Source organism: Pantherophis guttatus, chromosome 3 (genome assembly GCF_059756535.1).
Source record: "Pantherophis guttatus breed Tessera chromosome 3, ASM5975653v1, whole genome shotgun sequence".
Taxonomy (NCBI): Eukaryota; Metazoa; Chordata; class Lepidosauria; order Squamata; family Colubridae; genus Pantherophis; species Pantherophis guttatus.
The window spans coordinates 8,013,549-8,031,088 of NC_142065.1; the positions used below are offsets into that span (position 1 = coordinate 8,013,549).

Below are 17,540 nucleotides of genomic sequence, written 5' to 3' on the forward strand. Positions count from 1 at the left end.
AGCAACCTGCCGGCCAAAACGGGGTGCTCCAGTGAGGAAGCACTCACAACTTCTGAAGGCAAACTGTTCCACCAGTTAATTCTGTTAGGAAGTTTCTCCTTAATTCCAGGTTGCTTCTCTCCTTGATTAGTTTCCATCCATTGCTTCTTGTCCTGCCTTCTGATGCTTTGGAGAAGAGGTTGAATCAGAATAGAGCTGGAAGAGACCTTGGAGGTCTTCTAGTCCAGCTCCCTGCTCAAGCAGGAGATTGTATACCATCTCAGACAAGTGACTGTCCAGCTTCTTCTTAAAAACCTCCAGTTATGAAGCACCCACAACTTCTGAAGGCAAACCGTTCCACTGGTTAATTGTCCTCACTGTTAGGAAGTTTCTCCTTAATTCCCAGTTGCTTCTCTCCTTGATTAGTTTCCATCCATTGCTTCTTGTCCTGCCTTCTGATGCTTTGGAAAATAAGTTGACCCCCCTCTTTTTCGTGGCAGCCTCTCAAATATTGGAATATTGTTATCATGTCCCTCCTAGTCTCACTTTTCTCTAGACCAGCCAAACCCAAATGCTGCAACCCTTCTTCATATGTTTTCATCTCCAGGCCTGTAATCAAAAATAATTCAATTAAAATAAGGTAGGCAGCGACTTCCTGTTTGCTGCTGGCCGCCGCCAGACGTTCCTTTGGGATCGTCAGCTTCCACTGCCTGTCAGAGCCGCCTTCACAACGGAACGGCGGCTCGAAAAAACTCCGTTCCCATGAGGAAACGGAGATAGAGCCGGCAGGGGTGGGTAGAACTCTCTGCAGAGTCCCAAAAGTTTTTCTTTTACTTTTGGGATGGAGCGGATGAGATGCCCCATATCCCCAGCCGCTGCTCCGGGCTTTGGGAGACCTCTGCTAATGCAGAGCCAGGCGTCAAAAGCAAGCCTGCGAATTTGACAGATTACTCAAAGAAAATGTGAGTTGGACCTGTAATACTGAAGCGCAAGTATTTTACTTATCTTTTAAAAATTACTTAAGAGAATAGAGGAAGAGAAAGAGGAAAAAAGTTTCTTTTTAAAATGGCGTCTGCCGCGGCTGGAGAAGAGTTTGAGAGGGAAAGTTCTTCCGTTTTTTATTATTACAATGTAGCGGAATAAATACCACTGGCTACATTTGTAGATAAAACTCCGCTCCTGTTTTTGTTTTTCTCTTTTTCCCTTGTTGCTGGCTGGAAGTCTTTTGTCTTGTTTTTTTTTTTTTTTTTTTTTCTTCTAACAAAGCCTGCTTAGGCGGAAACATGGCACTGAGGCTTGTGAAGTCAGACAAGCAAATAGGTGGGGGGGATTCCCCCACTAAGAATTTAAAGGAACAAGTTTTAACTCTTCAGTCCCAGAAACCTGATTTTAATATAATAGAATTTCTCTTAGAGGAGATTGAAAGAAGGGATGAGATTGTGAATCAGCAACTTGAAAAATTTAAGCAGGAAACTAAGGAATTGGTGAAATCCAAGTTTGACTTTTTGCAGCAAAAAATTTTAAAAGTGTCAGAATTCATGATTCGGTTGGATACAAATACTAATTTACTAGAGTCAAAAATGGATGAAATTCAAGATAAATTGGACAATAGAATTCAAAAAATTGAAAATGATTTGCTAAATATTCAGGATTATAGTTCAGAAGAAAAATTTAAAATGGATGCTGACCAAAAGTCTGGTAATGTAGAAAATCTGCAACAGAGGATTGACAAAGAGGTTCTAAAGATACAATATAATTTCACAGAATATGCAATAAGACTTAGAGGTTTGCAGGAAAATAACAGAGATGACTTAAGGAAAATATCTTCTGAATTTCTAGCTGGGATTTTAAAGATTCAACCTGAGGAAGTGTTTTGTAGGATTGACAGAGCTTATCGAATAAACTCCTGGACTGCCAAGCAAAGGCAATTGCCTAGAGATGTGGTAATCTATTTTTCAGATAAAGAAATTAGGAATAAAATTGTGCAAAATTCCTTCAATTCTAATTTGCAATTGTATGGAAGAAAGATTTGGATTTACAAGGAACTCCCACCTAAGATATTAATGGAAAGGAAGAAATTTGGCTTTCTGGTGTCTGAGTTAAAAAGGAGAAATATTCAATTCCGGTGGGACGTCCCAGTTGGTATTATATTGAGATATCAAGGAGAAAGATACCAGTTAAATACTGTTGAAAGAGCGGAAGAATTTTATCAAAATAGGTTGAAAATGAATTTAACGTCTTCAGATATAATACAGGATAAGCAGAAGGAGCTGGAATTAAAGACAGAGACTGTACCAGATAAATTGCCTTTGGATTTATCGGATACCCCAGCTGGATTATCTACAAATTTGAGAGAAGTGCCATCTGATTTTAATGTGATGACTTATCAAGGCAAGGACAAGCATGGAAACCAATTAGAGGATATACAAGGGATAAAAAAGAAACGCGAGACACAAAAAATTAGGATGGAAGTCAAACCCACAAAAAGAAAACAAAAAAAGAAATAGGTTGTACAAAAATAGAAATTTCTAACCCAAGCAACAGTGAAGCCAGTGATTTTAAAATATGAATGATTATGTGAAAACATAGAGGAGGCGACATATTGGTCAATATCATCCTGAGGATAGTGGCAGATCTCTGCATTGCCGTAATTTTGGGACATGGAAAGAGCCTCAAATTGATGGTTTTGAATTATCTACTTTGAAACTTCTTTTTGTGTTGATAAATATATTATAATTATCTTGAATTATAAGGCAAGAGAATCACATTGGGACATGCAGAAGATCGGGTTGTTACCCAATACGATGATGGAAATTAATAATCCTGATGAAACCCACAATTATTATTATATGGAATATAATTATAATGTCACTCGGGTGGTTGTTTTTACTTTTATATATATAAGAAGATGTTTACTACTGATGGGGGCAGATATGATTGGAGATCTTGAATAAACTGTTGCATCAGCAAGCTATGTTACCCTATTATGGATGTTGGTTTTAACAATCCAGTGGAAAGACTTCAAGAAGATATTATATGGACTATAAATTTAAAGTTATTGTCTTTTCTTTTTTTATTTAGATATAATGGAATATATATATATATATATTTTTAAGTAGTGTGGGCAGTGAATTAAAGATATCAAGAATTGTTGTGTATGGTAAATTTGTAAGACAGTGGGTGAATAAGCTAGCTACAGACTGATTAGTTTAAGAAAAGGGATTTTTAAGTGATACATTTAGGGGAGTGGAGGAAATGGATAGAGTGGAATAAATGTTAAATTAGATTTTATGGGGAGCCCGCTTTGAAATGTTATTAAAGTAGGACTTATCGTATAGTTTTAAAGTGGAAGGTGGTTTTGAATTGTTGCAATAATGTATAGATATAAAACACTATTATGCTAAATTAGAAGTTATTTTATAATAGTTATAGTATAATGTGTTTGTTTTTTTTTGTTTTTTTTCTCTTCTTCTTTTCTGAAATGTATGGATAAAGGGGGATTTATAATACTTTTAGTAAGTAAAGGTCAGTATTTTGAGGAGGGAGTAAGTAATCTGTTATGAATTAGGGTTTTTTTTTGTTACGAAGAAGTCACAGGGGGGGAAGGGTGGGGAGGGGGGGTTAGGGAGGGGGGGAGGGGGGGGAAAAAGGGGGAAAAATTTGTATTTGAAAACCTTTTCAATAAAAAAATAAAATAAGGTAGGCAGTGGTGTTCTATGTGAACTCTGTGGAAGTGAAGTGGAAATTGGACTTCAGGAAGGAGGATAAGAAAAGTATTGACGCTGTTGACTTTTGGTGTTGGAGCAGCCATGAAAGCCTTGGCTTCAGATGCTATGATATGTCTATACTTACAAAGATCGGAACTGTGCAAGCCGTACTATCCCCTCTGATACTCCATGGAGCAAAAATTGGATTTTGAAGAAGCAGAAGAGAAGAAGCAGAAGACACTTCTGGACTTCAACGTTGAAGAAGACTCCTGAGAAAAGCCAAGGACAGCCACGGAAACAAACTGATGGATTATCCAACAAATCAACCAGAGTTCTCACTCCAGGTGCAACTGACCAACTTTGAATTATTCAATTGTGGACATTTGATGTGAAGATCTAGAGAAGTCCATAATTCTCAGAAAAGTGGAAGTAAAGAGGAGATGGCCAGCAGCTATGTGGATGAACTCAGTTACAGTGGCAATGAAGGTAACAGAATAACAGAGTTGGAAGGGACCTTGGAGGTCTTCTAGTCCAACCCTCTGCTTAGGCAGGAAACCCTGTACCATTTCAGACCAATGGTTATCCAATCTCTTATTTAAAACTTCCAGTGTTGGAGCATTTAAAACTTCTGGAGGCAAGTCGTTCCACCGATTAATTGTTCTCACTGACAGGAAATTCCTCCTTAGTTGTAGGTTGGATCTCTCCTTGATTAGTTTCCATCCATTGCTTCTTTTTCCTGCCTTCTGATGCTTTGGATGCTGTTAGAAAACCTGATGGACAGGTTTTAGAACAGATTATGGAGAAAATCTATGCGATGAGATAGACCATCCTTTAATGGCACTTAATCAGTCCCAGAGAAGCCTGAAATAGAAGCCCTGAAGCCTCAAAATGGCCTCAGTCAGGTCAGCTTCAGGGTTGACAAAACCATGAGTTAAAGCTGGTTTATGATCCTGGCTTGTTTGCAAAGTTATCACTTCTGACTTGTTTGTCTCTTTAAATAAAATGAGAAGCTTGTTACCTCCATTGACTTTCACAGAGCACTAGGCCTGCCAACCAACCGGCATAGTGAGAAAGATAAGTGGCCTTAGGCTTAATTCACATCCCAATGGTGAAATTGTGCCAGACATGCTATATATTCCAGCATACAAAAATGCTGTTTTGGTCCAGGCATTTTGCCCAGGATTCCCTAATCCAACTAAATAATAAATCATTCCCACATTTCTTAATTACATATATCTAAGTAAGGGTTTCCCACCTGGGTAATTTCCAGAGGGAGGAGTATAGACTTTGGTTCCCAGAATTCTTCAGCCAGCATGGCCACTGAGGAGAATTCTGGGAGTTGAAGTTCACCTATCTGGAAGCTGCTCAGATCAGAAAAACACTGATTTAAGTTGGAGACAAGAAGATTGCACAGAGCAAAAGGAAGAATCAATATCGTGTAGTGGTGAAGGTCCTGGACTGGCTCCAGAGAGTCCCAGATTCTAATCCTCCCTCGGCCACAGACTGGAGGAGTTTGAGCCAATCTCTCTCTCTCTCTCAGCTCAACCAACCTCACAGAGTTGTTTTGGAGACCAATAAAAGGAGGGAACGCTGTGCGGAGCACCTGAATGAAAAGGAAGGATATAAATTAAATCAAACATCAGCGATGAATTGGCTCCATGATATTTCTTTTTTCTTTTTTTCTTTCTTGGACAGTTTTATTGATTTACTGTTCTGTTCAACTGGCCCAACGGGGTAATTATTGTAGACAAAAAGAAAACCTGAGGAAGGAACAATACAAACTTATTTGTTTGCAAGCTGCCCAGGGTCGAGTTACATCCTCCAGTCTCCTAATCATCATTGTTGCTCTTCTCTGCAGCATTTCTAGAGTCTCAACATCTTTTTTTATATGGTGGGGAACAGAATAGAATAGAATAGAATAGAATAGAATAGAATAGAATAGAATAGAATAGAATAGAATAGAATAGAATAGAAAGAATAGAATAGAATAGAATAGAATAGAATAGAATAGAATAGAATTCTTTATTGGCCAAGTGTGATTGGACACACAAGGAATTTATCTTAGGTGTATACGCTCTCAGTGTACATAAGGAGAATAAAATACATCCATCAAGAATAAAAAGATACAACACTTAGTGATAGTCAAGGTTACTAATAAGCAATCAAATCGTACTAGGAAAAAAGTAAAAACAATGTAAATTTAAAGATACAAGCATATGGTTATAGTAATAAGTGGGAAGAGATAGATACTAGTAAGGAAGAGAAGAATAATAGTAATACAGTCTTATAAATTATTTGTGGGAATTAGTTCTTAAGCAGAGTGATGGCATTCGGGAAAAAATTGTTCTTGTGTCCAGTTGTTCTGGTGTGCAGTGCTCTATAGCGTCATTTTGAGGGTAGAAGTTGAAACAATTTATGTCCAGGATGCGAGGGCTCTATAGATATTTTCACAGCCCTCTTTTTGATTCGTACAGTATACAGATCCTCCATGGAAGGCAAATTGGTAGCAATTGTTTCTTCTGCAGTTCTAATTATCCATTGAAGTCTGTGTCTGTCTTGTTGGGCTGCAGAGCCAAACCAGTATTTGATGCATTCAAACTGGATGCAGTATTCAAATGCGGTCTTACTGTGGCATTATAAAGTGGTACTAACATCTTCTGGCTGGCTCCATATTCCCTGCTATAAGGTCTATCCTTCTCCCAGAACGTTCGTAGCTCCAGGCTGGAGATCTGATGGGGCTTCCACAACCTTCTCTGATGTCTCATTCCATCACCTTCCCTTCTGGGAAAGCTTTTACCATTTTCTGTTGATGGACCAAGTGGAAGAAGATCACAGAGATGTGTCAATCACTTGGTTTGGATCTTCTGACAATACCTTCATTATTTCAGGGCATCCATGATGCAACCCTAACTGCAGGGAGGAGTCCGTTCTCACGAGCTTTAGTCCCTCTAATATGCGAAAAGATTTTAGAACATTTGAACGTGTTGTGTAAGGCCCGGCCTCTCCCCCTTATTCAAGAAAGCAAAGACTCTCGAAACTTAGCATTTCAAAAGGAACCTTTTATTGAATAGAGGTGATAGCAGGGTGAAAAGAAAGCAGGCTGTGGGGAGCCCTCAGGCCATATAGGTAAAATAAAGGAATTAGAAACCCCTCCCAACAGTCCAATGTGGATTCAGCCAATCCGCAGGTGCGAAGATGTTATTGTACCGGCGGCTCTGAGAAAATGATAAGGGAACTTTCTCAAGGTCATCCTTCGCTCGGCTTTTGAGCGACGGAATCCACATGGCCCTCCCTCCCCTTGCATTCCCCAAAAGGTGCAAATATGCCAGGGTGCTTAGACACCAGGCTAAAGTTATAAATCAATAAATTGCAGGATACAGGATACATAGGAAAGAAAGTAATAAGTATAGAAAGTAATTAAGGATTCCCCCCTCCCTTCCCTTGAAGAAATGGCCGATACACTGATCTGAGAGGTTTGGGTTTTATGGGTCTGAAGCAGTGGTAAAAAAATTTTTACTACCGGTTCTGTGGGCGTGCCTTGGGTGTGGTGTGGCTTGGTGGGCGTGGCAGGGGAAGGTTACTGCAAAATCTCCATTCCCTCCCCACTCCTGGGGGAAGGATATTACAAAATCTCCATTCTCACCCCACTCTGGGACCAGCCAGAGGTGGTATTTGCCGGTTCTCCGAACTACTCAAAATTTCCACTACCAGTTCTCCAGAACCTGTCAGAATCTGCTGGATTTCACCCCTGGTCTGAGGCCAAGAAGAACAAGAGGCAGACCAAATAGGAGGTGGCAATTTACTCAGGTATCAAAGCAGGAGATTGTCCCAAAGACGCTTTGGGTGGGCTCCATATAAATCCTTCCATTTCCCCACCATCCAGCCAAGGGTTGAAGAAGCTTCTTGGGTGAGAAGTGAAACATCTTCAAAGAAAAAAACCAAGAAAGTCCAATTGCCTCTTGAAGAAAGCACCTTTGGGACAACCATGACCTGGACGACTGAGAATCTCCATAGACATAAATCAGGAGATTGCGTAAAGGTTGCATAAGCCACATACAAAATTACAGAATAGCAGAGTTGGAAGGGACCTTGGAGGTCATCTATTCTGCTCAAGCAGACCTATAACATTTCAGACAAATGACTGTCCACTCTCTTCTTGAAAACCTCCAGTGATGGAGCACCCATAACTTTTTCAGGCAAGCTGTTAATTGTTCTGACTGTCAGGAATTTTTTCCTTAGTTCTAGGTTGCTTCTCTCCTTGATTAGTTTCCATCCATTGCTTCTTGTCCTGCCTTCAGGTGCTTTGGAGAATAGGTTGATCCCTACTTCTTTGGGGCAATATTGGAAGACTCCTGTCATGTCACCCCTTGTCCTTGTCTTCATTAGAATAGACATTCCTAGCTCTTCTCTTCTTCTGTTGCCCTTCTCTGCAAACTTTCTAGAGTCTCCACCAGTGGTGGGTTCCTACAGGTTCAGCCCGGTTCGGCCGAGCTGGTAGCAGTGACGATATGACGTCACCGAACCAGTTCTCTTTGTTCGGAAGCTGGGCTCTCCCGCCCACCCCCGCATAATTCTTACCTTTTTTTTCTTCTTTTTTAGCCCAACTGATAGATGTGGCAGAGTGGATTGCCGTACCTCAGCTGGGCAGATTCGTAACGCGCTTGCGGCGATCGCGCGCAAAGCGCATGCACAAAGAGGCGATCGCGCGTGAAGTGCGTGCACAAAGAGAACCAGTAGTAAAGCCAGTTAGAACCCACCACTGGTCTCCACATCTTTTTTTTATATCTTGGCAACCAGAACTGGATGCAGGATACTAAGTGTGATCTTACCAGTGCAGTATACAACAGTACTAACACTTCACATGATCTAGGTACTATCTCCCTGTTCCCACTTGAGAATGATGGATAGGCCAGCTTTTAGAAATGCAGATTTGGTAATCCATTCAGAAAGACTGGGTCAGACAGAAACTCCAGATAAGCAACAAACAAAAGGTTGACAAGATTAGCTCAGACAAACACCTAGGATTTGCATTTCACCTTTTGCCTGTAGAGCCAGCCTACATAGAGCCCCATAGGAAACCAGAAGGTATAAAAACCCACCCACTCTCAACTCCATTTTGTCAGCTGCCCCAGAACCACATGTGGTTGGTGGTTCTGCTTCATCAATAAAGGGAACCTTTCTTTCCAATCAGCCTCCAGCCTCCATTTTATCTCCAGTGCCTTTCTCCCAGCTTGGAACTGGACCTGGACATTTCTTCCAACAGTGGGTTCACTTCAGGTTAATATTTTCTGTGAAAATTACCTAGAAAGAATTGGATTGTGCTTAAAATTCTGTTGTTGTTTTTTAAACCAAGATAACCATAGAACATAGAACATAGCCTTGGTGGCGCAGCAGACTAAAGTGCTGTTAAGTAGCAGCAGCTGCCTGCAATTACTGCAAGTTTAAATCTCAGCAGGCTCAAGGTTGACTCAGCCTTCCATCCTTTCGAGGTAGGTAAAATGAGGGCCCAGATTGTGGGGGCAATAAGCTGACTTTGTATAAAAAAGAACACCGCTGGGGGGGGGGAGCGAAAGCCCTACTAAGCAGGTATATACAAAAGTATGAAGGCTATTGCTTAATGCATTGTAAGCCGCCCTGAGTCTCCGGAGAAGGGCGGCATATAAATCGAACCAATAAATAAATAAATCATAGGGCTGGAATGGACCTCGTAGATCTTCTAGTACCGTGATGGCGAACCTCTGGCATGCATGCCAGAGGTGGCACACAGCACCCTTTTTGATGGTACACAATCCATTGGCCCAGATCAGCTCTGCTGTGCATGTGTGCGCACCTCCCACCAGCCAGCTGGTCTTTGGGTCTCTGCCGCACATACGCGGGGGGCGGGATGTGTGCATACACGGGGGGGGTGCGTGAGGGATATGCATGTGCATGTGTGGGACATGGGTGAGTTCTACTTACCTTTACTACCAGTTTGCAACAGGGCTGTGCGTGCGCACACGCTTCTGCCCATGCGCAGAAGCTTCCTGATGATGTCGGGGTTGGTGGGCGGAGCCTCCTGCTGGTTTTACTACCAGTTCTATAGAACTGGTCCGAACCGGGGGCAACCCACCACTGACATGGGGGCAGGGCGTATGCACGGGGCCACACACACATGCATGGGGGGGCGTGGCGGCGTGCAGGGGTCACGCATGTGCAGAGGTTGCACACACATGCTCAGGGGAAGGATGCATGCATGGGGGCTGCACGCACATTGCATTTTGAGGATTCGGGTGCACAGTGCGCATTCGCACAAGCGCACTCGCGCTTTGGGCACTCAGTCCGAAAAACGTTAGCCATCACTGTTCTAGTACAACCCGCTGCCCAAGGCAAGGTCCAAGCCAGGGGTGAAATGCTCCCGGTTTGGACCGGATCGCCCGATCCGGTAGCAATGGCAGCGGGTGGTTCGGAGAACTGGTAGCAAAAATCCCTGCCCCCCCTCCCACCATGCCCAACTGAGCCGCACGATCATCAGAGGCTTTTTTTTTTTTTACTTTTAAAAGCATTTTTTCTACAACCTCTTCGGATGAAAAAATGCTTTTAAAAGTAAAAGAAAAAACCTCTGATGATCGCGCAGCTCAGCTGGGATCGTCAGAGGCTTTTCAAAGCATTTTTTTTTCTGCAACCTCTTGGCCGAAGAAATGGTAAAAAAAATACTTTGAAAAGTCTCTGATGATCCCAGCTGAGTTGCCTGATGGGCAGAGGCTTTTCAAAGCATTAGAAAAAATGCTTTGAAAAGTTTTTAAAAAAAAAAAGTTGGCCACGCCCACCCAGTCACATTCCCTACCACCACCACCAAGCCACGCCCACAGAACCGGTAGTAACAAATTTTACATTTCACCCCTGGTCCAAGCTATTCTTGAAAATTTCTAGAGATGGAGCACTCACAACTCCGGGAGACAAGCTATTGCACTAATGAATTGTTCTCAGTGCTTTTTCAATACTTTGTTCTTTTGGGGAGTCATGGCTGCCATCTTGCTCTTTGGGGATCCTGTCTGTGGAACAGAGCATGAGTTATATAGTGGCCTAGGGTCTGGAAGGAATAGGAAAATCAATTGTGGGGAAAGATTGCTGGAAACAGGAATGGGAAATAACAGCAGCAGCAGCAGTTGGAAGAGTGAGAAAGTTGGAAGAATAGAAATTCAGCCCTCATTTTTTTTTTTTTTTAATTTGATTTATATGCCGCCCTACTCCGGAGACTCAGGGCGGCTTACAATGTGCTCAGCAATAGCCTTCATCCTTTTGTATATTTATACAAAGTCAGCTTATTGCCCCCACAAACTGGGTCTTCAATTTACCTACCTTAGAAAGGATGGAAGGCTGAGTCAACCTTGAGCCTGGGGAGATTCGAACTTGCAGTAATTGCAGGCAGCTGAATGTTAATAACAGGCTATTAGCCAGCTGCGCCACCAGGTCCCTCATTGAAGACGTTCTTTCTTTCCAGCACATGTCAAGACACCTTTACTTAACCGAAAGCTTTAAACAAGACTGATCCTGCAGGAAATTAAAACAAAAGAAAGGCTAATTATTTCAGTGAGGTTTGAGACTAGACACCTATCTCGGAGCTCTTTTTCTTTTGATGAAGACGACTTTCCATGCCTGTAATTGCTCACTGGAGTATGCTTTGTTCTGATTTCCCCTCCCTCCCCCCCATTTGTTGTAGGGGGATATAGTGTTTATAGCACCTTGTCATTTTCACCCACTAAAGATGATGGAAGCTTCCTAGATGATCTTGAACAGAACAGAACAATATAATTGGAAGGGACCTTGGAGGTCTTCTAGTCCAACCCCTTGCTCAATTTCAGACAAATCGTTGTCCAAACTCTTCTTAAAAACTTCCAGTGATGGAGCACCCATAACTTCTGGAGGCCAATTGTTCTAGATTGCTTCTGTCCTTGGTTGGTTCCCATCCCTTGTTTCTACGGTAGTCTTGCCTACTACTGGTGCTTTGGAAAACAGGTTCTTTGTGGAAGCCCCTCAAATATTGGAACACTGCTGTCAGCATTCCCCTCCAGCCCTTCTTTTCATTAGACTAACTAGACATACCCAATTCTTGCAAGTGTTCTTCATATGTTTTAACCTCCAGTCCTCTAATCGTCTTTGTTGCTCTTCTCTGCACTCTTTCCAAAGTCTCAACATCTTTTTTTTATAATGTGATGACCAAAACTGGATGCAGTATTCCAGGTGGGGTCTTACTAAAGTTTTATAAAGCAGTAACTAGTACTTCACAAGATCTTGATTCTACCCCTCTGTTAATGCAACATAGGACTGAATTGGCTTTTTTTTGGCAGCTGCAGCACACGGCTGGCTCATATTTAAGTGATTGTCCACTAGGACAATCCAAGATCCCTCTTACAGTTACTACTATTGAGCCAGGTACCATCTATATCCGTGATGGCGAGCCTATGGCACATGTGCCACAGGTGGCACGCGAAGCCATATCTGTGGGCACGCGAGCGTTGCCCTAGCTCAGCTCCAGCGCACATGCGTGCACTGGCCAGCTGATTTTCGGACATTCTGGTCCTACCAGAAGTCAGGAAACGGGCCATTTCCAGCCTCGGGGGGGGGGGGGGGAGGGGGGAGGCCGTTTTCACCCTCCCCAGACTCCTAGAAAGCCTCTAGAGCCTGGGGAGGGCAGGCTCTGGTCCTACCAGAAGTTGGGAAACAGGCCGTTTCTGGCCTCCAGAGGGCCTCTGGGCGGGCTGGGGAAGGCCGTTTCCGCCCTCCCCAGGCTCCTAGAAAGCCTCTAGAGCCTGGGGAGGGCGAAAAATGGGCCTACCGAGCCCACCGTGTGCCAAAAGCGGGGGAAGCATGGGGGGGTCACGCACGCATACGCTGGGGGGCGGGGCACATTGAATTATGGGTGTGGGAATGCACATGTGCAACACCCCCCCACCCGTGCGACCCTCCCGCGCTCCCCCCACTTTTGGCACACAACGGCAAAAAGATTAGCCATCACTGATCTATATAATATACCGATACATTTGGAGTAGTGGAACCGTACCTACCTAGGTTTTGGATGGGAGATCTCCAAAGCAATTGTAAGACTGCAGGTGAGATGTGTCCATGAAAAATACTAGGAATCAGACCCAGGGTGGATTTGATTTAAATTGAGTTGATTTAAATCACAATTTAAATCATGATTTAAAAAGGCTTGATTTAAATCAACTCGATTTAAATCATAATTTTTAAAGAGCAACTGTCATCTCTGCTACTCCTTTGACCCACTGTTGACTCACCGATAGTCCCAGTGTTGCAGAATATACAGCCTCATGCTACATAACTAAGCTCCATCTCATGCTGAATAAACTAAATTATTTATGTATCTTAAATAGAAAACTATCTTACCATAGATTTTTACCCCAAAAGTTTTTTATTAAAATAAATTCAATAAAAATCAAAAAAATCTGATTTAAATAAAAAAATCTGATTTTTTTGAAAAAAATCATTGATTTTTATCCACCCTGATCAGACCTGACAGAGTCTTTAGCCTTTTATAACATCACCCAACCTCTGCTGTGATATTGTAAGTCCAAGAGAAAATCTTGTATAATTCATTTCCCACCAAAGCTAGCCTTGTGACACATACTCGATGCCAATAAAGGAGAATGTTTGTAACTCAGGGTTGAAATGAGGGCTCCTTGGTGCTCTCTGAGCTTGGCGGTTTTCTTGCTGACGTTTCATTATCCAAACTCGGTAACATCATCAATGCACTGATTATGTTATCTAGTTTAAGTAATCGCGCCTGGACTACTGCAATGCTCTCTACATGGGGCTCCCCTTGAGGAGCACCCGGAGGCTCCAACTGGTGCAGAATGCGGCCACGTGGGGGATTATGGGAGCGAGGGGGCGCTCCCATGTGACACCTCTCCTGCGTGAGCTGCATTGGCTTCCGGTTGTCTTCCGGGTGCGCTTCAAGGTGTTGGTTACCACCTTTAAAGCGCTCCATGGCATAGGACCTGGGTATTTGCGGGACCGCCTTCTGCCGCCGATAGCCTCCCACCGACCGGTTCGCTCCCACAGAGAGGGACTCCTCAGGGTGCCGTCAGTCAGGCAATGTCGGCTGGCGACCCCCAGGGGGAGGGCCTTCTCTGTGGCAGCTCCTGCCCTCTGGAACGATTTGCCCCCGGAGATACGAAGGATATCGGATCTCCGGGTCTTTCGCCGTGCCCTGAAAACTTTTCTTTTCCATCAAGCAGGCCTGGCGGGAAACCCCCCCCTTTTTTTTTTTTTACTTTTTTAGTTTTTTAGCTTTTTAGCTTTTAATCTGTCAATGGGTTTTAATTCGAATTGTTTTAAATTTGGGCCAAAGTATGTAATTCTTTTAATAATTTTAAATTTTGTATTGGCATGTGTTTTAGTTCGGGCTGTGCACCGCCCTGAGTCCACCAGGAGAAGGGCGGTATACAAATTGAAATAAATATTTAAAAATATTTAAATGAGGCGTCGGCAAGAAACCCACCAAGCTCGGAGAGCACCAAGGACCCCTCACCTACTTGAGGGCCAGGAAAAAAACAAAACAAAACACCATTGCAAATAAGAAATTGCTATACCTTTTTAATTATAGTCGTCAAATTAATCATGATTAAAATATGGAAATATCTGGGCAAAGTCTCAGGGAGATGGTATGAGCAGAACTGGTCTTTTCCTGAACTTGAAAATGTTCCGGATAAATTTCATCGCATGACAAGCCGAAGTAGTGAATCACTGTTTTGCAAGAGATGATGGAATCTCATTGTTTATGTAAAGCAGGATAAGCATGCTGGAAATATCATGTCTCAAACCTCACGGGTATGTTCCAGTGTACCAGCACTGTGTAAATATTTTTAAACAAAATTCAAACAAACAATTTAAAAAAAAATAAAATCTGGAACAACCGAAAACACTTCCGGGGTGCCCTGAACATGACTTTAGGAGTTTGAAATGTTTTCCTTTCCTTATTACTTCTACTGAAGACAACTGAAAGGTTGGCTTATAGTTTAATCGGCTCTCATCTCTTTTTTCCCCCCTCAGTTGGTACATAAATGGAATCACGAGAAATAAAGCCAACCAGCTGCTTCTCTCCCCCCCAAATCACCACGGCTCCTTCCTTATTCGGGACAGCGAGAGTAACAAGGGAGAATACTCTCTGTCAGGTAAACCTCACCTTATTCTTCATGCTACAGGTAGACCTCTTTGTCAGAGTCGACCTCCAAAGTTGAATCGTGTTTAGGATTAATTGGATTTGAGTAGGGGTGGGCTTCAAAAATTTTAGCAAGGGGTTCTCTGCCCGGTTGCTGGGTGGACGTGGCCATGGTGGGCATGGCTTAGTCGGCCTCCTGCACCACAGCAGGGAGGGCGTTTTTGCCCTCCCTGGGCTCCGGAGGCTTTCCTTGAGCCTCCAGGAGGGCGAAAACAGCCTCCCCAGGCTCCGGAGGCCCTCTGGAGGCCAGAAATGGGCCCGTTTCCAGCTTTCCCGAACTTCCGGTAGGCCCGTTTTTCGCCTTCCCCGAACCTCCGCGTGCACTTACCTGCATCCAAAACGGGCCGCATGGGGACTCCTGGGAGGGGAGGGGAGAGGTGGGTTGAGCGGGGCCAGCCAGGAGTGGGATTTGGGGGTTCTCTGAAGTGCACAGAATCTTAGCTAGAGGTTCTCCTGAACCCCTGAGAACCTCCAGCAACCCACCCCTGGATTTGGGTCTTCCAAGTTGAAGATCAAGCTGGATTCTTCCTCCTCATCTCTTGTTGTTCACATGGTCAACCAAGTCAAGATGGTGATTGTGATGGTATCATCAAACCAAGCCATGGTCCCCAAAAAATCAAGATGATGGGGCTGATAATACAATCAAAGATCTTTTAACACGCTTAAAAGGTGCGCTTTAAGGTGTTGGTTCTCATCTTTAAAGCGCTCCATGGCTTAGGGCCAGGGTATTTGCGAGACCGCCTGCTGCTACCGATAACTTCCCACCGGCCAATACGCTCTCACAGAGAGGGCCTCCTCGGGGTGCCGTCGGTCAGGCAATGTCGGCTGGCGGCCCCCAGGGGGCGAGCCTTCTCTGTGGGGGCACCCGCCCTGTGGAATGAGCTGCCTCCTGGAATACGATTGATCCCGGACCTCCGGACCTTCTGTAAAGCCCTGAAGACGTTTTTATTTCATCAAGCCGGCCTAGCCTAAATGGTTTTTAATTGGGATTTTAAATTTTATGGATTTGGGGTTTTAAATTTGGGTAGCCAATGATTTAATTCTTTTAATTATCTTAACTTTTGCATTTGTATGTTTTTTAATTTTGGCTGTTCACTGCCCTGAGTCCCTTCTGGGAGAAGGGCGGTATACAAATTAAATTTAAAAAAAATAAATAAAAAAATAAATAAAAAAAAAAAACAGGCAGAGCTTCACACCATCAGGGACACCAGGCTTGGCTACAATTGGATCCTGGCTCTAAAACTCAGTCAGTAGAAGAGATGCTTAGAGTTGAACTCTGGGGTCCTGGGTGCTCTCTGAACTTGGTGGGGGTTTTGCAGATGTTTCATTATCCAACTAGGTAACATCATGAGTGCTAGAAGGGAGTGGAGTTGAGGAGGAGGAGGAAGGGGAAAGGAGGAAAGAGGAAGGACAACTGTGGGTCCTTGGTTCTTAATTGTTTTCTTGCAAATGCTTCATTACCCAACTAGGTAACATCATCAGTGCCAGAAAGGAGGGACTTCTTCATTATCCAACTAGATAATGAAACATCTGCAAGAAAACAACCAAGCTCAGAGAGCACCAAGGGCCCCACATTAAGAATTGTCTGAACTTTGGAACTTTCTGCCTTGTGTAAAAACGGATTTCCTTTACTGTGCTTGAAATAGAGGCAGGGGAGGGGCTATCTTTAGGGCTGGCTGGGGGATTCTGGGATTTGGGGTCCAACTCCTCTTAAAAAGTTTCCAAGGAAGAAAAAAAAACCTGGGTTAATTTATTTTGCACTGAGCAGGGGAAGTTAGATTTGATGGCCCTTGCGAAGCCAACATCATTCTCCTTAATTGTCAGTGGTATCAAACACTGTAAAATTAGTTTGTTTTCAGAGACAATCGGACTCTGGTAGATCTTGTAGGGCAGTTTGATTACTCGTTTTGGCAGTTCCTGCTTTGCCTGGCCTCCCACTCATATTTCCTAGCAGCAGAAGCAGGTCTTCCAAGAAGAAGGGTGGCATGGCAGCTTTGCGGCTCGCTCTCTTCCCTCCCCTAGGAACCACTGGGATATTTTGTAGCCAGGCAAATAAACACCAGGTGAAATGAGGAGGTAGGAGTGGAGATGGAGGCAGACTCAAGTTATTTATTTTGCTTTCCTTTAATGCAGAGTTTTGCCTTTTGTTAGGTGTTGCTGGTGATTGTTTTGCTAAAGGATTTGGATCAGTTACAGGCGGGGCAGTGATTTTCACTGTTCAGCGTTTCTGGTTAGCAAGAGCTAAGTGGATTGTGAATTGCAGCCTGACAACTTTTGAGGGATCGGGGAGTGTGCAAATGAAGTTGTTCTTGGAATGCAAACACTTGTGTTTTGCACAGCTCAGTCCAAAAGGCAATCTAAAATGTGTTTGGCTTCCTTCCTTCCTTCTTTCCTCCCTTCCTCCCTCCCTTCTTTCTCTTCCTTACCAAGGTCTTTTTCTTTCTGGTTTTTTTCTTTCTTTTTCTTTCTTTTTCTTTCTTTTTCTTTCCCTTCCTTCCTTCCTTCCTTCCTTCCTTCCTTCCTTCCTTCCTTCCTTCCTTCCTTCCTTCCTCATCAAGATCTTTTTCTCTTTCCTTCTTTCCCTTCCTCATCAAGATCTTTCTTTCTTTCTCTCTCTCTCTCTCCCACCCCCTCTT

At 43.4% G+C, this 17,540-nt stretch overlaps 1 protein-coding gene across 1 annotated transcript in view; it reads left to right on the plus strand.

Moving 5' to 3' along the window:
• Nucleotides 1–17,540, plus strand: part of SRMS (src-related kinase lacking C-terminal regulatory tyrosine and N-terminal myristylation sites) — a 53,269-nt gene that overhangs the window by 20,965 nt on the left and 14,764 nt on the right. Inside the window, exon 2 of the mRNA XM_034441278.3 lies at nt 14,736–14,857. Coding sequence (XP_034297169.1) covers nt 14,736–14,857 — 122 coding nt within the window. The remainder of the gene's footprint in view (nt 1–14,735; nt 14,858–17,540) is intronic.